The sequence below is a fragment of the Mustelus asterias genome, chromosome 12, assembly GCF_964213995.1.
Source record: "Mustelus asterias chromosome 12, sMusAst1.hap1.1, whole genome shotgun sequence".
Lineage (NCBI taxonomy): Eukaryota > Metazoa > Chordata > Chondrichthyes > Carcharhiniformes > Triakidae > Mustelus > Mustelus asterias.
This window is the reverse complement of record NC_135812.1, coordinates 102,864,445-102,885,614: the sequence shown is the minus strand read 5'-3', so window position 1 is coordinate 102,885,614 and position 21,170 is coordinate 102,864,445. Positions and strand designations below refer to the sequence as shown.

The 21,170-nt window shown below is 43.3% G+C and overlaps 1 protein-coding gene across 5 annotated transcripts in view; it reads right to left on the bottom strand.

Moving 5' to 3' along the window:
* Window positions 1-18,228, bottom strand: part of pecam1a (platelet and endothelial cell adhesion molecule 1a) — a 98,053-nt gene extending 79,825 nt beyond the window's left edge. For all 5 annotated transcript variants that reach the window (XM_078225765.1, XM_078225761.1, XM_078225762.1 and 2 more), the window contains exons 1-3: window positions 18,093-18,228; window positions 17,645-17,674; window positions 5,593-5,901 (exon numbers count right to left, since the gene is read on the bottom strand). In XM_078225765.1, coding sequence (XP_078081891.1) covers window positions 5,593-5,901; window positions 17,645-17,674; window positions 18,093-18,144 — 391 coding nt within the window. In that variant the 5' untranslated portion in view covers window positions 18,145-18,228. The remainder of the gene's footprint in view (window positions 1-5,592; window positions 5,902-17,644; window positions 17,675-18,092) is intronic.
* Window positions 18,229-21,170: the final 2,942 nt, after the last annotated feature.

Here is a 21,170-nt window from a genome sequence, read left to right as displayed (position 1 = left end):
TTCAAAAAGGAATTGAATGGCCACCTGGAGGGCAACACTCTGCAGGGCTACAGGGAAAGGCAGGGGGATAGGATGAGTTAAATTGTTCCTGCAGATAACTAGCCTGGGCTTGACAAGCTGAATGGCCTCCTTCTGTGATGTAACCTTTCTTTGTTTCTGAAGGGACAATGTTCACTGTATGTAACAAAATAATAAACAGCCTATTAATAAGTGTTTTTAAAAAAACTTTATCTTTTTTACAGAAAGGTGCATTGTAAATAAGAAAAGGTTAGTAGAATAGATGGTGAAAAAAGAGACAAAGGAAATAAAGCAGAATAGAGAGAATTATTCAACTCATGGAGTAGAAGGAAATGTCAAAATAGCAAATAAAAGCTTGCAAGACTGAATCAATCTTTCTGCGTAAGGTAAATTTACTCTTTGTAAGTTTAAGAAACATCATTATCTCCTTGACCCATTGCAAGTGGGAGGGTGAAGTTGCAAACTTCCAGTTGAATAAGATAAGTTGACATGAAAGCAATGAGGCAAAGGCCAAGGCATCTGACTGATGATGATCTACAACTATCTTGTCAGGAATTATTCCAAAAATATCAATAATACAGTTAATATCAATAAATTTGCCACACATGTATGAAAAGGTTGAGAACACAGATGACTAGAAAGCAGCCAGCCTTGAACATGACCTAGCATATGAAGCAGTGATGTAGGAGCCAAATGATATCTCGCACAGGCAGGACTCAGTCCAGAGTATATCCTAGCAAGTCTAGTTCTAGACAGATAGAGCCGATGAAGAACATTAATTGGATTGTTCAGTACACAGCGCTGAAGAATACACTCTGAAAAGAATCGACTGCATAGACCACCAGAAAGCTCAGAATGCTCCCAAGATGCCTTAATGTTAGCTTAAAGCGGACAAAAGATTCTTTGAATAATGTTATAAATGAATGAAACAGAGCTCTTTAAAATGGGATTGACATTTAAACAAAGATCAATATACTATCAGGATGACGAGAAGAAAACAAAATAAAATGTTTACTGGCAAAACTGTCAACCTGTGAGTAGCTAAAAAGAAAAAAGAGATTTGGGAACATGATGCTTCCTTACCAGATAATCAAAGGAAGCAAACTTACCCTTAAGTAAAAGGTCTTTAAAAATTTCAAACCAAAAATCTGGGCCAAAGGTGGAAGGCTGAATCAATTAGAGAAGGTGGAAAAAATTGATTAGAATGGATAGGAATAGAGGGAAGAACAGACTTCAATCCAAAATGGGGTGGAATTCTCCCCAAAAAATTCTAAGTGTTGAATTTGCGTAACAACTGGAGTAAATCGCACTGATTTTTTCAGTGGGATTTTCAAAATGAATCTCCCACACTTTGCACTGCAGAGAGCTACCGCTAGTGTCATCCAGAAAAATAAAGATTCTGTTGCCTTTATAGGGCAAGGTACCATTCTGTATAGCCATGTGCAGGATTTCCTTCTTGACATGATAGTAATATAATTTAATAATGAAAGGCCTTAGTCTCATCCCTGTTTTTGTCTTAAAAACATAAGAACATAAGAAATAGGAGCAGGAGTAGGTCATCTAGCCCCTTGAGCCTGCCCCGCCATTCAATAAGATCATGGCTGATCTGAAGTGGATCAGTTCCACTTACCCGCCTGATCCCTATAACCCCTAATTCCCTTGCCGATCAGGAATCCATCTATCCGTGATTTAAACATATTCAACGAGATAGCCTCCACCACTTCAGTGGGCAGAGAATTCCAGAGATTCACCACCCTCTGAGAGAAGAAGTTCCTCCTCAACTCTGTCCTAAACTGACCCCCCTTTATTTTGAGGCTGTGCCCTCTAGTTCTAGTTTCCTTTCTAAGTGGAATCTCTCCACCTCTACCCTTTCCAGCCCCTTCATTATCTTATAGGTCTCTATAAGAGCCCCCCTCAGCCTTCTAAATTCCAACGAGTACAAACCCAATCTGCTCAGTCTCTCCTCATAATCAACACCCCTCATCTCTGGTATCAACCTGGTGAACCTTCTCTACACTCCCTCCAAGGCCAATATATCCTTCCGCAAATAAGGGGACCAATACTGCACACAGTATTCCAGCTGCGGCCTCACCAATGCCCTGTACAGATGCAGCAAGACATCTCTGCTTTTATATTTTATCCCCCTTGTGATATAGGCCAACATCCCATTTGCCTTCTTGATCACCTGTTGCACCTGCAGACTGGGTTTTTGCGTCTCATGCACAAGGACCCCAGGTCCCTCTGCACAGCAGCATGTTGTAATTTCTTTCCATTTAGATAATAATCCAATTTGCTATTATTTCTTCCAAAGTGAATAACCTCGCATTTGTTAACGTTATACTCCATCTGCCAGATCCTCGCCCACTCACTCAGCCTGTCCAAATCTCTCTGCAGACCTTCTACGCCCTCCACACGATTCACTTTTCCACTTATCTTTGTGTCGTCTGCAAACTTTGTTACCCTACACTCAGTCCCCTCCTCCAGATCATCTATATAAATGGTAAATAGTTGAGGCCCCAGTACTGATCCCTGCGGCACGCCACTAGTTACCATCTGCCAACCAGAAAAGCACCCATTTATTCTGACTCTCTGCTTCCTATCGGATAGCCAATCCCCAATCCACGCTAACACCCTACCCCCAACTCCGTGTGACCCAATCTTCTTCAGCAACCTTTTGTGAGGCACCTTATCAAACGCCTTTTGGAAATCCAAAAACACCGCATCCACCGGTTCCCCTCCATCAACCGCACTAGTCACATCTTCATAAAAATCCAACAAGTTCGTCAAGCACGACTTTCCCCTCATGAATCCATGCTGCGTCTGCTTAATCGAACCATTCTTATCCAGATGGCCTGCTATTTCTTCTTTAATGATGGATTCCAGCATTTTCCCAACTACAGACGTTAAGCTAACCGGCCTGTAGTTACCCGCCTTTTGTCTATTTCCTTTTTTAAACAGCGGCGTAACATTAGCCGTTTTCCAATCCGCTGGCACTACCCCAGAATCCAATGAATTTTGATAAATAACCACTAACGCATCCGCTATTACCTCTGACATTTCTTTCAGTACCCTGGGATGCATTCCATCCGGGCCCGGGGACTTGTCCACCTTCAGTCCCGTTAGTCTACCAAGCACTGCCTCCCTGGTGACGTTAATTGTATTGAGTACCTCTCCTCCTACCAACCCTCTATCGTTAATATTCGGTCATTTATTTGTGTCTTCCACCGTGAAGACCGACACAAAAAACTTATTTAAAGTTTCAGCCATTTCCTCATTTCCCACTATTAAATCCCCCCTCTCGTCTTCCAAGGGTCCAACATTCACTCTTGCCACTCTATTCCTTTTTATATATTTGTAAAAGCTTTTACTATCATTTTTTATATTTAGGGCTAGCCTAGTTTCATAACCTATCTTTCCTTTCTTTATCGCTTTCTTAGTCTTGGACTGCAAGCTGCAATGCGCTCTGTCGAACAGCAGAATCCAGGCAAATCCAGCACATCTTTTAGTAGCTGTGCCATGCATTCAGTAGGATGTGGCCTAACAGTTCTTCCTCACCCCAAAAATCAAGTTGGATCTTTTTGATCTTGCTTCAAGATCCTCAGTTTTAATTGTCAATTTGTCCACTGCAGATGCGAGTGAGACCAATTTATCCTCAAGCTGCACCACTCTGTCCAATTACTCATTGGCGGAGTGTTCAAGACTGGCAAGGCGTTCCCCATGTGAAGTACAAACAGTATTGACTGAGTTAATGGAGGTCGGTTGTTCCTCTTGGAGAGTAATAATCTGACCATGAAGTTCAGTAGATAAAAAAATCCACCTCATTGTTGATTTTAGATTAAAATTCTATAGCATCAAGAATTGCGCTTTCCATGTTTGGCTTTTTTCTCTGTCAGACGATCAGGCACAGGCAATGCCAAGGCTTGACAAGGCCGCATTGATGTTTTCCCTCTTTGAGCAGGGCGGTGCCATGATTTAAAAAAAAGGAGCTGAGACTGGTAAAAATAGAGCCAGAAAAAGAAAAAGATAACAGTAACAGCTTGGGCACTAAATACATTAAATTGACAAGGGAAATGCTGAGTTTTGTTCTTAAACATAGATAAAGTTGCTCTAGGCGGGAGCTTGGAAAAAGTCCTGTCTTCACCATGAGTGCTTTATGATTTCATTTGATATAATGCACAGAGGAGTTCTCCCCTTCTGCATATTATTCGATAACAATAATACCATTGGAAACACTTTGGTTGGAATTGTATTACTGGTGTAAGCTGTACCTTAGTGGCAAAGCTGTCACCTCTGGGACAGAAGTTGGTGGGTTCAAGGCCCACTTCAACATCTTGAGCACACAAACTAGCTTGCCCCAGTGGAACTCTGAGGGTGTGCCGCACTTTTAAAGAACAAAGAAAATTACAGCACAGGAATAGGCCCTTCAGCCCTCCAGACCTGCACCGACCATGCTGCCCAATTGAACTAAAACCCCCTACCCTTCTGGGGACCATATCACTCTATTCTCATCCTATTCATGTATTTGTCCAGACGCTCCTTAACACTCTCTATCGTATCTGCTTCCTCTACCTCCCCCGGCAGTGAGTTCCAGGCACCCACCACCCTCTGTGTAAAAAACTTGCCTCGTACATCTCCTTTAAACCTTGCCCCTTGCACCTTAAACCTATGCCCCCTAGTAATTGACTCTTCCACCTCGGGAAAAAGCTTCTGACTATCCACTCTGTCCATGCCCATCATAATCTTGTAGACTTCTATCAGGTCACCCCTCAACCTCCATTGTTCCAGTGAGAACAAACCAAGTTTCTCCAACCTCTCCTCATAGCTAATGCCCTCCCATACCAGGCAACATCCTGGTAAATCTTTTCTATACCCTCTCCAAAGTCTCCACATCTTTCTGGTAGTGTGGCAACCAGAATTGAACATTATATTCCAAGTGCGGCCTAACTAAAGTTCTATAAAGCTGCAACATGACTTGCCAATTTTTAAACTCAATGCCCTGGCCGATGAAGGCAAGCATGCCATATGCCTTCTTGACTACCTTTTCCACCTGCATTGCCACTTTCAGTGACCTGTGTACCTGTACACCCAGATCCCTTTGCCTATCAATATTCTTAAGGGTTCTGCTATTTACTGTATATTTCCTATCTGTATTAGACCTTCCAAAATGCATTACCTCACATTTGTCCGAATTAAACTCCATCTGTCACCTCTCCGCCCAAGCCTTCAACCGATCTATAATTTGCTGTATCCTCTGATGGTCATCATCGCTATCTGCAAATCCACCAACCTTTGTGTCGTCCACATACTTACTAATCAAACCAGTTACATTTTGGATGAGAAGTTAAACGGAGATCCTTTCTGCCCTCTCAAGTGGATATAAAAAATTTCCATGACACATTCAAAGGAGTGCTGGTTCTCTAGCCATCAACGGAGTAGATGTTCAGCATTGTCATATTGCTGTTGAGTACTTCACTGATCATAAAGTGTTTTGGGAAGTGCTGATGTCATGTAAAGAAACTATATTTTTTCTTTATATTCCATGTTATCTGTCATATGTTTCATATTTCACAATACCTTTAACTGTTATAAATGTGGTGTCACTCTCTTTCCTTTTACTTCCTGCTTCCACGACACAACTATAGTATCCGGAATGTGAGGCCCGAGCAGATTGCAGTATGTACTTGGAACTTAGCCCATTGGATGAAGCGTTTTGCAGCAGAATATCCTTCTTTTCCCCCTTATAAAATAAGTGCAAAATCTGAGATCTTTGATCAGGAGGTATAATGATATTTGCTGAACAGGTCAGGGTAATGTTGCTTCCCTCCTGAATATTTTCATCATCTGTAGCATCAGTTTTTATTTCTACAGTGTTTATAGTCACATCTGTGAGAGAAAAACAGAAATGAAAGTCAATTCATGCAATACTTTTCCCACTACTGCACTTGCACAGAAGCTACTATCAGCGTATATAATTTTGTTTACTTCTGGTTATGTATTTTAGAAAAACTCTATGCCTGAAGACTTGGACTTTGCTGAAATAATCAAACTCTTAAGTATGCTTACAAATGCAAAACACTCCAGATGTTAAAAATCTGAAACAAAAAGAGAAAATTCTTGAAATACTCAGCAGGTTTGGCTGGAGTGAGAAAGAGTTAATGTATAAGGTTAGCAGCCTTTTATCAGAAGTGAAAATTTAGATGTAACAGTTTTTTATCTAGTCTAGAGGCCAGAGAAAGGGTGGGTGATGGTGGGTACAAAAGGGAAGGTTTGCGATAGGGTAAAAAGCAGGAAAGATCAAATGACTAAAGGGATATTAGTGCAAGGCAAAAGGAGATGATAACTGGACATGTAAAGAAATTAAAAGATGGGTCTATAGAAGATGTATATGGGAATAGTAGAATCAGTACAAATAATTGTTAGCTGTGAAACATAAGGCAGAGGTTATATGACCTGAAATTGTTGAACTCAATGTTTGGATGGTAGGTTCTGAAGTGTCCAAGTGAATAGTGAGCTTCTCTTCCTTGAGCTTACACTTTTTCAGTGAAGTTCAATGGATGATTTTAGGAACAGAGAGGTTAGATGGGGAACAGAGAATTAAAGCGATAGGTGACTGGACAGAAGCTGCCAACTAGTACACAGAGTCACGCATTTAAGCAAGTGTTTAGCAAAAGAGTTACTAAATCTGGTTTGGGGAAGTTAAGATCAGATTAGGGTGTTATAATAACTCCAGGACTCAGCTGTAAAGGAACAGTGCTTTATTGTGCAAGGTAAAGGTAAAGGGTAGTAAAGCCAAGCCAAGCCAAGCCACAGGTCTGTGGTGAACACAAACAGATCCCAACTCAGACAATGCGACAGTGGACCCACTCAGGGGCCTGCTTTATAAAGGGCTCAGTATACGAGCTCCACCTGGTAAGGTAATTACCAATCACCAGGGAGCTTGTATCCAACGAGTCCTACAGGGAAGTCAACCAGTGATTCCCCATGCAAGTCCTGGGGGTTATTACAAGTGTTGTGGAAAAAACAATTCCTTCAGAACACTGAATGGGAAGGGGAATGGAAAAGGTGGTGGCATCACGGGCGGCACGGTAGCACAGTTGGGCAGCACGGTAGCACAGTGGTTAGCACTGCTGCTTCACAGCTCCAGGATCCCGGGTTCGATTCCCGGCTCGGGTCACTGTCTGTGTGGAGTTTGCACATTCTCCTCGTGTCTGCGTGGGTTTCCTCCGGGTGCTCCGGTTTCCTCCCACAGTCCAAAGATGTGCGGGTTAGGTTGATTGGCCAGGTTTAAAAAAATTGTCCCTTGGAGTCCTGGGATGCGTAGGTTAGAGGGATTAGCGGGTAAATATGTGGGGGTAGGGCCTGGGTGGGATTGTGGTCGGTGCAGACTCGATGGGCCGAATGGCCTCCTTCTGCACTGTAGGGTTTCTATGATTCTATCACACTGCAGGTGATGGATGTCTGAATATGAAAATAAAAGTAAAATACTGCATGTACTGGAAATCTGAAGTAAAAACAGAAAATGCTGGCATACTCAGCAGATCTGGCAGCACCTGTGTACAGAGAAACGGAGAAACAGGGGCAGCAAGGTGGCAGAGTGGTTAGCACTGCCACCTCACAGCGCCAGGGACCCAGGTTCAATTTTGGCTTTGGGTGACTGTGTGGAGTTTGCACATTCTCCCCTTGTCTGCATGGGTTTCCTCCCGGTGCTCCAGTTTCCTCCCACACTCCAAAGATGTGCAGGTTAGGTGGATTGGCCATGCTAAATTGCCCCTTAGTGTCAGGGGGATTAGCAGGGTAAATATGTGGGGTTAAGAGGATAGGGCCTGGGTGGGATTGTTGTCGGCGGAGGCTTGAAGAGCTGATTGGCCTCCTACTCCACTGTAGGGATTCGATAAATGATTTAACATTTCAAGTCAAATATGACTTCCCTTTACATTTGAAGGAAGATAGAAATATGATGGATTTATGCCATTGAAAGGAGCGAGCAGCAGATTGGAGTGGGATAGGATACAAGTCAGGGGAGATTAAATGACAAATATATCATGGCATAAAAGGCAAAAGGAGTGGTAATGGGTGCATAGAAGCAAAGCATTTGTTCGGAGTGAGCATGAATGGCAGAATAATGAACAACTTTGTCCTAAAATGAAAATGTGAAAAACAAAATTCAAAACCAACACATGGTAAGCGAAACAATCAAAATTGAATGCAGAGTTCATAGTCTGAAATTGTTGAACTGAATGTTGGAGCCTATAAGCTGTGAATGCCCAACTGGAAGACAAGGTGCTATTCCTCGAGCTTGTGTTGAGCGTTACTGAAATATTGCAGCAGGCCGGGGACAGAAAGATGAGCAAGAGCAAAGTGGTGAATTAAAATAGCAAGCAACCGGGAACTCAGATTCATGCTTGCAAAATGCTGTTCCACCAAGCTGTTACCCAAGCTGCAATTGGTCTGCTCAGTATAAAGGAGACCATATTGTAAACAGCATACTAACTTTAAAGGAAAACTAAGGGAGGGGGAGCAGTGTTGGGAGTGTTAAGAAGTGGACCAGAGTATTGCGAATGGATCAGTCCCTTCTGAATGCTGACAAGAGAGGGAAGGGAAGGATGTGTTTGGTCATGATGCAGGTGGCAGAACTGATGAAGGATGATCCTTTGAATAGGAAGACTGGATGTACAGGAAGTGAGAACAAGATAAATCCTTTCACAGTTCTGGGAGGGAGGGGAAGGAATGAGAGCAGAAGTGCAAGAAAAGGGTTCGACATGGTGGAGTGCCTTGTCAACAATGGTGGTGGTTGGGTGGGGTGGGGAAGGGTGTGGCGAACCCTCCATTGAGAAAAAGGTAAATGTTACAGAAGCTATGAAAGACTGCAGGTGAGACAGGACAGAAAATCTGGGAGAATATAGGATGGAATCCTTTCAGGAGACAGGGTTTGAGGAAGCGTAATCAAGCTATACGAAAACTGGTGGGATGGAAGTGTGGATAATGGGAAACCATTGTTATTGTGGGTGGCAGGGAAGGAATGAAAACAGAATTGTGGGAAATACAATGGGCATAGTTAAGTGCCTGGTCGATCATGGTGGAGAAGAATCCTCAGTGGAGGCAAAAGAAAATATATCAGATGGCATTGGGAGAACAGATGTGATAGAGAAACTGGGAGAATGGGATTGAGTCCTTATTGGAAGTGGGGTGGGAGAAAGTGTAATCCAGACAGCTGTGGGAGAAGACTTTTGGCCTGTAGTCCATCTGCTGAAATGGAGAAGTTGAAGATGTGAAGATTTAGAGATGGTCCATGCGATGGTGAGGAAAAGGTGAAAGTTGGAAGCAAAATTGATGAAGTTTTCCAGTTCATGGGGAGAGCAGCGAGCAGCACCATTACAGTCATCAATGTACCAGAAAAGTGGTGAGGGAGGGACCCCTTGTAGGATTGGAACAAAGCATGTTCCACATATCCTATGAAAAGTGGGACATAGAACTCATGCAGATTCCTGGAGTGACACCTTTTATTTGAATGAAATGAGTGGAGTCTAAACACTCTAAGTATAGGAACAAATTTAACCAGATAGAGGATGTGGTGGATGAAGTAGAAAGTCCCTCAAGTCTTCCTTGTGGGACATGAAAATGGTGGTGCCCATAGTGAAAAGAATGTGGTTAGGGAGAGAAATGTGGAAACTGTTAAAAATGGAGGAGGGCACTGGCAAGATTGTGGATGTAGGCAGAAAGAAACTGGATGGGGGGGAAAATAGGATCAGGTGAGATTGGAAGATATCAGTTTGTAGGATAAGCACAGGCTGAAATGGAAATTTACCAGAGCAATGCTGTTTGTGGATCTTGGGAATGAATTAGAAGTGGTCTGTACAGGATTTGGGTCTGCGAAGTTGGAGGCTTTGCGAAAGATGAGGTCAGTGACGGTCTGAAAAATGATAGCTAGATACTTAATGGCAAAGTTGTGGTTTAGGAAAGTAGAACAAGGTACTGGAAAGTTGGTGTTCAGCCTCCACAATGGAGAATGCAGCAAAAAACACAGTGCTGCCCTTGCCAGCAGATTTAATGACAATATCAGGATTGAACTTGAGAGAACAAATTGCAGCAAGGTCAGAAATAGGTAGGTTAGAGTGAATGAGGAGAGGTGAAAAATCAGAACATCACAAAAGAAAAGTGAATGAAAGGGAAATCTGACATTTATGCCAGAGGGTTCTCCACACACAGGCTGATTTTTCCCACAGATGGAAAGCCTCTCACGAATGTGCTATTTAGAACCTTTCCATTTACCCTCCCAAAATTGTGAAAATGGGAGGGGCCAAGTTCAGGAGCTGGACATCTGGAGTCAGGCTTCTGACTGCATTTTTGCACCGATGGAGAGCAAAAATGTCAGCAGAACCCTGAAACTGGAAGTCCTGCCTTCAAACCCAGCCCCTACCATTTACACAGTGGTGGGGGGAATCAGGGCAGTTTCAAAATTTGTAATTCATGGAGGCAATTACCCATACAAATCAGCAGTCGCCGCCACTCGTGAGGTAGGTGTCCGAAACCCCAAGTGTGCAGATTAGACTTGGTAGGAGTAGCTCTGAACCCTGTAGATTCTTTTGAATAGTAAGAAGTCTCACAACACCAGGTTAAAGTCCAACAGGTTTATTTGGTAGCAAATACCATAAGCTTTCGGAGCAGAGCTCCTTCGTCAGATGGAGTGGATATCTGTTCTCAAACAGGGCACAGTCACGGGCATTCAGCCTTGGATCTTCAGGTAAGCATTCTCCAAGGCGGCCTTCACGACACACGACAGCGCAGAGTCGCTGAGCAGAAACTGATAGCCAAGTTCCGCACACATGAGGACGGCCTAAACCGGGATGTTGGATTTATGTCACATTATCAGTAACCCCCACAGCTTGCCTCCTGGACTTGCAGAATTTCACAAGCTGTTCTGTCTGGAGACAATACACATCTCTTTAACCTGTGTTGAATGCTCCCTCCACCCACATTGTCTGTACATTTAAGACCTGGCGGGCTGTAGAAATTTGCATTCTAATCAGTATTCTGTAACTTGATTTCTGTGTCTGTGCACTGTTGGAGAACAGATAACCACTCCATCTGACGAAGGAGCTCTGCTCCGAAAGCTTATGGTATTTGCTACCAAATAAACCTGTTGGACTTTAACCTGGTGTTGTGAGACTTCTTACTGTGCTTACCCCAGTCCAACGCCGGCATCTCCACATCATGATTCTTTTGAATAGCCAGGGTATCTTTTTGAAAAGGTAATGTACATCTTTAGATATGGTTCTGGGACACCTTTGGGAGAGACAAGGCAACCTTTGGGACAGGGCAGATGCTCTTTGGGAATGTTAAAAGCAGGCATGATTACGAGTAAAAAGTACATAAACTCATTGGAACTGTCATAGCTATCAAATAACTATCTGAGTTGTCAACAAACTGTTAAAACTCTTGGGAACTGTCAAAGGTATCAAGGGATTTAACTTTCTGGGCTTCAAATTTTTAAAAAGTGCGGTGTTTGAAGAAAAATCAGTGCTCTGTTGAAATCCTCCTGACGGTTATCATTTTGGGATTTGTGCTGTGTAACTGATTTTACAACTTACATTTTTGCAGTAGGATGCCTGTTTAGTGAGAATTTGATTGATAGTTCCAAGTGGTACTGATTACAGATTATAAATGTTTGCTTTCATAATAAATTAGCTGAAGCAAGTTCAATATATTAAATGTTTTTTATGAATGAGTATTTATTTTTAAGTTGTAATGTCATAAGCAAGATGGATCTGACATGAGAAGTCCTTGGCGGGTCGGATCAAGGAAAACCCCAAGGCTTTTTACTCTTATGTGAGGAATAAAAGAATGACCAGGGTGAGGTTAGGGCCGGTCAAGGACAGTAGTGGGAACTTGTGTATGGAGTCAGTAGAGATAGGCGAGGTGATGAATGAATACTTTTCTTCAGTGTTCACCAAGGAGAGGGGCCATGTTTTTGAGGAAGAGAAGGTGTTACAGGCTAATAGGCTGGAAGAAATAGATGTTCGGAGGGAGGATGTCCTGGCAGTTTTGAATAAACTGAAGGTCGATAAGTCCCCTGGGCCTGATGAAATGTATCCTAGGATTCTTTGAGAGGCAAGGGATGAGATTGCAGAGCCTTTGGCTTTGATCTTTGGGTCCTCGCTGTCCATGGGGATAGTGCCAGAGGACTGGAGAATGGCGAATGTTGTTCCTCTGTTTAAGAAAGGGAATAGAAATGACCCTGGTAATTATAGACCGGTTAGTCTTACTTCGGTGGTTGGTAAATTGATGGAAAAGGTCCTTAGGGATGGGATTTACGACCATTTAGAAAGATGCGGATTAATCCGGGATAGTCAGCACGGATTTGTGAAGGGCAAGTCGTGCCTCACAAATTTGATAGAATTTTTTGAGGAGGTAACTAAGTGTGTTGATGAAGGTAGGGCAGTTGATGTCATATACATGGATTTTAGTAAGGCCTTTGATAAGGTCCCCCATGGTCGGCTTATGATGAAAGTGAGTAGGTGTGGGATAGAGGGAAAGTTGGCCGATTGGATAGGTAACTGGCTGTCTGATCGAAGACAGAGGATGGTGGTGGATGGAAAATTTTCGGACTGGAGGCAGGCTGCTAGCGGAGTGCCACAGGGATCAGTGCTTGGTCCTCTGCTCTTTGTGATTTTTATTAATGACTTAGAGGAGGGGGCTGAAGGGTGGATCAGTAAATTTGCTGATGACACTAAGATTGGTGGAGTAGTGGATGAGGTGGAGGGCTGTTGTAGGCTGCAAAGAGACATAGATAGGATGCAAAGCTGGGCTGAAAAATGGCAAATGGAGTTTAACCCTGATAAATGTGAGGTGATTCATTTTGGTAGGACTAATTTAAATGTGGATTACAGGGTCAAAGGTAGGGTTCTGAAGACTGTGGAGGAACAGAGAGATCTTGGGGTCCATATCCACAGATCTCTAAAGGTTGCCACTCAAGTGGATAGAGCTGCGAAGAAGGCCTATAGTGTGTTAGCTTTTATTAACAGGGGGTTGGAGTTTAAGAGCCGAGGGGTTATGCTGCAACTGTACAGGACCTTGGTGAGACCACATTTGGAATATTGTGTGCAGTTCTGGTCACCTCACTAGAAGAAGGACGTGGAAGCACTGGAAAGAGTGCAGAGGAGATTTACCAGGATGCTGCCTGGTTTGGAGGGTAGGTCTTATGAGGAAAGGTTGAGGGAGCTAGGGCTGTTCTCTCTGGAGCGGAGGAGGCTGAGGGGAGACTTAATAGAGGTTTATAAAATGATGAAGGGGATAGATAGAGTGAATGTTCAAAGACTATTTCCTCGGGTGGATGGAGCTATTACAAGGGGGCATAACTATAGGGTTCGTGGTGGGAGATATAGGAAGGATATCAGAGGTAGGTTCTTTACGCAGAGAGTGGTTGGGGTGTGGAATGAACTGCCTGCAGTGATAGTGGAGTCAGACACTTTAGGAACATTTAAGCGGTTATTGGATAGGCACATGGAGCACACCAGGATGATAGGGAGTGGGATAGCTTGATCTTGGTTTCAGATAAAGCTCGGCACAACATCGTGGGCCGAAGGGCCTGTTCTGTGCTGTACTGTTCTATGTTCTATGATCTCATGGGATAAAGGGGGAGGTGGCTAGATGGGTGGAGAACTGGCTTGGTCACAGAAGACAGAGGGTGGTAGTGGAAGGGTCTTTTTCCGGCTGGATGCCTGTGACGAGTGGTGTTCCGCAGGGCTCTGTATTGGGACCTCTGCTGTTTGTGATTTATATAAACGATCTGGAAGAAGGTGTAACTGGGGTGATCAGTAAGTTTGCGGACGACACGAAAATGGCTGGACTTGCAGATAGTGAGGAACATTGTCAGAGGCTACAGAAGGATATAGATAGGCTGGAAATTTGGGCAAAGAAATGGCAGATGGAGTTCAATCCAGATAAATGCGAAGTGATGCATTTTGGTAGAACTAAAGTAGGGGGGAGCTGTACGATAAATGGCAGAACCATAAAGGGTGTCGATACGCAGAGGGACCTGGGTGTGCAAGTCCACAGATCCTTGAAGGTGACGGCACAGGTGGAGAAGGTAGTGAATAAGGCATATGGCATGCTTGCCTTTATAGGATGGGGCATAGAGTATAAAAGTTGGGGTCTGATGTTGCGGTTGTATAGAACGTTGGTTCGGCCGCATTTGGAATACTGCACCCAGTTCTGGTCGCCACACTACCAGGAGGACGTGGAGGCTTTAGAGAGAGTGCAGAGGAGGTTTACCAGGATACTGCCTGGTATGGAAGGGCTTAGTTATGAGGAGAGATTGGGTAAACTGGGATTGTTCTCACTGGAAAGACAGAGGATGAGGGGTGACCTAATAGAGGTGTATAAAATTATGAAAGGCATAGATAGGGTGAACGGTGGGAAGCTTTTTCCCAGGTCGGTGGTGACGTTCACGAGGGGTCATAGGTTCAAGGTGAGGGGGGGGAGGTTTAACACGGATATCAGAAGGACGTATTTTATACAGAGGGTGGTGGGGGCCTGGAATGCGCTGCCGGGCAAGGTGGTGGAGGCGGACACATTGGGAACATTTAAGACTTATCTAGATAGCCACATGATCTCCCACTCACCTGACGAAGGAGCAGCGCTCCGAAAACTAGTGGCGTTTGCTACCAAATAAACCTGTTGGACTTTAACCTGGTGTTGTTAGACTCCTTACTGAATAAAGAAGGCATGTTTGTAAAATGTGTGGATCTGCATTTTACTCGATCAGGCCAATAATGCTTACCATTAAGGAAGCCAGAGATTTCGCAACAAAAAATTAATGAAATTTTGGTAAACACTGAGAATAAGAATTTGGTGGACAAAAAGAAGGTAATTTGGAAATGACAGGAGAAGGATATATATTGTTATGGATCAAAAACCCCTAGGTATAATATGAAGTTAGACTAGACTGCAACTATTTGCTATTTTTGGCATTAGTGTGAGGATATGATGTTTCACTCCAGGCACTATTCTACTGACACACTGGGAAGCTTTTATCAAAACAAACTTTACCTAACAACACAGTTTAACTATAACAAACAAATTAGCTTAACATTTAACAATTGAACAATACTTAAACTTGACAAGGTACAATTCTTAATTGTTAACCTATCCCTATGAGTTCCAATTCAAGCAATATTCCTCTTACAGACTTAAAACTCCTTCAGAGTCAGTTAACAACACACAGACTTATGTGCTTATAGTTAGATTACCAGTCCTCGAGTTCACAGAGCACTTCTGGAGAGAGAGGAAGAGAGGCATATTTTGCTTCTTTTAGAACCGGGCAGAAACTTGCTGTTTAAAACAAGAGAGAAACTGTGTATCTTCTGACACTGAACTAGAAAGTGGCTTGACCTCAGAAAAAAATCACGAACTTGTGAATGAAGTTCTGCTCACACGGGAGAAAGATCATATAGTAGTAATCTAGGACAGATGCCATCTGGCCCTGGGGATTTGTCTACCTTAATGCTTCCTAAAACACCGAACACTTCCTCCCTTGTAATTGCGATTTGTTCTAACAGGTCTACACATCCCTCTGAGACACAACCAATCAACGTGTCCCTCTCCTTTGTGAATACTGATGCAAAGTATTCATTTAGGATCTCACCTACTTCCTTTGGTTCTAAGCATAATTCCTAAGCATAGTTCTGAGCATAAGGAAAGGAATGGAAGTTGAACAAGTGTGTCTACGGATTGAATCTTGCGTCGATATAGTATCTTTCCCATGAGATCTGTCCTATTGAAAGAGGTTGTGTTCAGTTAAAGGTGGACCGCATAATATTCTACTGGTACCATAAGGGGAAGCTAGCTGGAATTTTCATCGTGCATATTGATGATTTCCTGTGAAGAGGCTCTGTTGAACTTGAGCAAGGGGTAATCAGGAAGTTAAAGAAGGAATTCAAGGGAGGAAGTCAGGCTTCAGGGCCTTTAAATACATAGGTTTAGACATTAAGCAAAACAAATTAGGAGTGACATTGAATCAATAGTCTTATCTAGAAAACATTAATCATATCCCTAAAACTCAGGTTAGATCCTCACAAAAAGAGGATCCAGCTACCAAGGAAGAAACAGAACTACTCAGAACTTTGATAGGGTAGTTGAACTGGCTAGGCACTCAAACTAGACATGACATTAGCTATGGTGTGTTAGAGTGAAGTGCCATGATGAAACATGCTTCTAATAAAATCCTGAGAGCAAATAAAACACTAAAAACTTACATTCGGAAAGATGTGTGCTCCAGTTTCCAGCTTTCAGTGTGCCAGAGCATATGAGGTTGGTCATTTTTAGTGATGCTGCACATGCCAGATGGGTACTCTAGCACAATGGAGTTATCATATTCTTGGTGAGAAAAAATAGAATTGTTGTCCATTGGCTTGGGAGGCCAAGAAAATAAAAAGAGCTGGAAAAAGTGCCTAAAGACTAGTCTGGAATGATTCACAGCTGCTTATTGTGAGTAACAGTTGGGGGAATGGATAGAGGAATGTAGGGTGGCATGGAGGTATAATGGGGAATGGGGGTGTTGGGTGGAGGACATGAGGTGGCTTTAGGTGACATGAATGCGGCTTGTATGATGTGTGGGGTGTGGGGGGAAGAGAGGGGCAGAGGTGGTGAGGGCTGGAGGGCTGTTTTTGTTTTAATCATGTTTTAAATAAACTCAACAAAGTGTTAGAGCAAAGGCAGGCCTTCTACCCTGCTAGTCTCCACACCCAGTAGTCTCCATTCTTGTTCTGCTCTGGTGGGCCTGCCTTCTGATCCAGCCAGCTTGCCCCTTCCCAGAAGGAAAATCCAATTTTTACAGATCCTTTTCCTGGGCCGGATTTATAGGGTCAGGAAATGTCCTGTTCTGGGTTCCTGACCTGGGTGTGAAAATCGGGCCAGAGTGCTCAGTACATGGAATGGACTGTCAACTGGGTGGTTAACGAAAAAAGTTCTGAATCATTTAAGAAGCAGTTGGTTGTCTGGATCAAGGAACTATATGTGTTTTCTGAATAAATGTGAAAAATCAACACCTGTTTAAATTTAAATTTTATCTGGCAATGTACTCAAGACTACAATTTGTAGATAATTTCCGTGCATTTCATTTCTCATTGATGAAAAACACAAAAATGATAAAGTATCTATGATGAAACATTTGCATGAGCTGACGAATGCATCACCACAAAAATACATGCAAACAGATTAAACAAATATACTGATTCTTCAACATGCTAAAATGCTCACAGCTCAGTTAGATAAAATGGGGTAGATTTGTGTAAAATGGGGGATTACGAGGTGGCAACTGGCTTTACATCTCTTCCCATTTTTATTTTTGTTGACCTTTCTGTCAAAGTCATGACCTACCCCAACATTTTAAGCTCAATTTTATACTTAATAAACCAAAGCAACATTTATAGATAAGGGAGGGATCCCTTTGGAACCCTTCATATGCCAGTAACACTGATAGACCAAACGGTTTTACAGTTCACTTGCTGATTCAGATCTAGACAAAAATTGCAGGAGTTAAACGTTATCACATGCGTTTTTGCCTTGCTGACAAGATCCTATACAGCGAAGTCAGAACATTTAAGAATCAGCTTTTAACATTTCTTACCTTTCTGCACCCCCGATTGATTCATTTGAACTGAAATAACAAAAACAAAAGTTTAGATATTTTTCGTTAACCACCCAGTCTGTTTAAAAATTCAAAATTACAATAATTAATCATGCCATACATTTGTTTTCAAATAAGGTCTGATATAACAATTATCTATTGATCCAAGGATTTTCCAGATTGCACAGGGTTTACCTGTTGCGTGTGACACCGACCTTTAAATAAATTTTAATACGTATAACTACATAGTGGTCTGTGGTGTCTGATAAGTATTCCTTTACTTTTGTGGAAGAGAAGAAATATTTCCTCTGTACCCCTAAGTGTTAAAAACATTCTAAACACGTCCTACAAAAAAGGGTTAGAATTTCTTTTGTGGATAGGGCACAGGAAATCTTCTAATCGTCTCTCCACGTTTACTTGCTGAAATAACAAATTAAACCTTACTTACTTAGTGGTAACATTAGAAATGGAAAAATGATTTTCAACATCTTTGTTGCCATCCTTTCATCAAATAAACGTGTTTCCTGTAAGAACAGTACCAAATGATTGACGATGTACTGGACCTAGGATTGGTTTGATGCGTTGTTAAAGAAGCAAATGAGATTACTAAAAGAAAAGGGAACAAGGGACCGTATTTCTCCAAATGAAGGCAGACTCTGAATTAGAAGAGGAAGCACAGTTTGCATAATGCAACTTCAGATGGTGCAGGATGATAACATTCGTTACCGCGTTTTTTTTACATCACAAAATCAGTCTTCATAGAAACCCTACAGCACAGAAAGAGGCCATTCGGCCCATCGAGTCTGCACCAACCACAATCCCACCCAGGCCCTACCCCCATATCCCTACATATTTACCCGCTAACCCCTCTAACCTACGCATCTCAGGACACTAAGGGCAATTTTTAGCATGGCCAATCAACCTAACCGGCACATCTTTGGACTGTGGGAGGAAACCGGAGCACCCGGAGGAAACCCACGCAGACACGGGGAGAATGTGCAAACTCCACACAGACAGTGACCCAAGCCGGGAATCGAACCCAGGTCCCTGGAGCTGTGAAGCAGCAGTGCTAACCACTGTGCTACCGTGCCGCCCGTCTTCTAGAGAGAGATTGGGATATTTATGGATTAATTTATAACATTCTTTTCCTTGCCTGTGGTTCTGTTTTATTAGCTTTGACTGAAGTAGCGGTAATGCAATCAAGTTTATGCATTCAGTTTTACAGTGGCTAGTATTTTAGGGGTGAGCTCAAAGCTTGCACAGAATAAGGTGGTAAACCTCGCAGCAAACGAAACCGCCCCATGTAGTCATGCTGGTGCTTTTCTTCAAGAAATAGAAAACTAAACCACCTCAGCCTATTTACTTTGAAGTACTGATTCCAAAGATCATGTTGCAACATTTATGATGTGTAAAAGTGAAGAAAATTCAGATCTTGGAATTAAAGAACTGCACTAATTTTGTAGTTTCATTTTTAAGTGTTAAATTCTGAGCTAAGAGGCTGGAGAAGGGAGTAAGATTACAAACAAGATCTACAAATTGAACTTTCTAAACTTTCAACTCTGTCCATTTGTACTGGAATTTTGCTTTTGAGGCCCTACAACCCAGGATCTTGATTTGTACAGTAAAGCATCCTTAGACCTTTTTTCTGACATCAGATAGGATGAATTGTCATCCTATCAAGATTACTGCCCTGATTTTCAACTCTTGGCTGCCTCTGGGTTTTTATTTGGTGCAAAGCAGACAACTCTGTGTTGATAGTGTCCCCACATCCCCTGTATAAATGAATATATATAAAGTATTGGGCAGGCTCCTTTTAGAAAAACAACTGTGTTCACAACGCACATTGTTAATGTGAACATTGCAAATTGCTTAGTATGCTCATAGGACTAAGAAATGCACCATGTGTTGTGGGAAGGCAAAGGTGACACTAGGCAGCTCCCTATGCAATAAGAGGAAACAGATAATCATCCAGGGCCACTGATGTGTATCTCTTGTTATGTGGTTTCAAACCAACATGAGCTATGGTTGCTGAGCAGTTTATCTGCCAGCTCCGCTGTTAGCTGAAAATCGGGGAAACTTCAGCAGCTGGAAATGGAGACATCACTTTGGAAAAAATGTCAATAGCCCTTTGACAATGACTGAAGAAAATTGTTGCATGTGCCCATGCAGTTGAAGATCGAAACATACAAAAATAGAATGTTGCCCAAATTGAATTATATGTTCTCTCTGCCCCCTCTTGTGGTTAAGGCCTATTCATTTAATAAAATTACCAAACAGATTTTGTACTTCTTACAGGAAGGAAATCTCCCCCAGCATGAGTTTGTTTAGTTCCCTGAGATATGATGTAAAGGGTAGCTTTGGATTGATGTCTAAATTGTGTACTTGTTTAAAATATGCCATAAAATCTAGCTGTTAGGGTAGGAGGATGACTTGCCCTGGCGAGAGAGAGATGATGTGGATATGCCGGCGTTGGACTGGGGTAAGCACAGTAAGAAGTCTCACAACACCAGGTTAAAGTCCAACAGGTTTATTTGGTAGCAAATACCATAAGCTTTCGGAGCACTGCTCCTTCGTCAGATGGAGTGGATGGAGAGAGATGACCTTTGAATGTAAATTCCTTAAGATTTTGGTTTTGTTTCATTGCTTCGAGATGAAAATTTCAGAATGTGGGGGGCAATTCTCCCAAAAAAATTCTAAGTGTCAAATTCGCGTTAAACCTGGAGTAAACCCTGCTGTTTCTTTCAGCGGGAGTTTCAAAATTAATCTCCCACACTCTGTGCACTGCAGAGTGCACTAGCATAAATCATGCTAAAAATCAGTTGTGGGGGGGGGAGGAGGGGACTATTCCTGCTGGAGAGGCAGGCAGCATTGTGCTGAGTGGGCCACTGCGCATGTGCCGATCTGTCAGCGCTGAGATTGGCGCGTGCGCACTGGCCCCATACTGCCAGCCTCCTGATTGCTGGCTAGCTCGATCGCTGGCCCCCTGAACATGTCCGGGCCAGACTTGACCCCTGTGCCGCCTCCAGCCCACCTCGATCTCCCCCCGGCAGCTATGATCTCCCAAACCCGATCCACCCTGCCACCTCCCTCCTCCGGCAGGCCGAACCCCCCCTCCCCCCACCCCGATGCCCTGTCCTGATCGCTGCCCTCCTCCTTCTGTTACCAATCCCAAGTGCAGAGTGGCAGTGGGACCCCCCCCCCCTCCCCCCCGCCGCCGATTGCTCCTCCCCCCAACAGGCGCCACCCCATTAGGCCCTCTGGCCCTGCCCCTGACACTGCCCGATGCCCAGTGGGCAGTGCCTGGGCACTGCCACTTTGCCTCTTGGGCAGTGCCAGGGAGCCAGGCTGGTGCTGTCAAGGTGACAATGCCCAGGGACAACTCCCTTATCCCCGACCTCCTTGGGGGCCTCAATGGCCTCCCTTCATTCCAGCAAGATTGGGCTGCCAGCTCCCTGCAAGTGGGGAGCTACTGTAAACCCCGCTGGAGTGAAACACTCCTGGCGGGGAGGCGGGGGGAGAGGCTAGC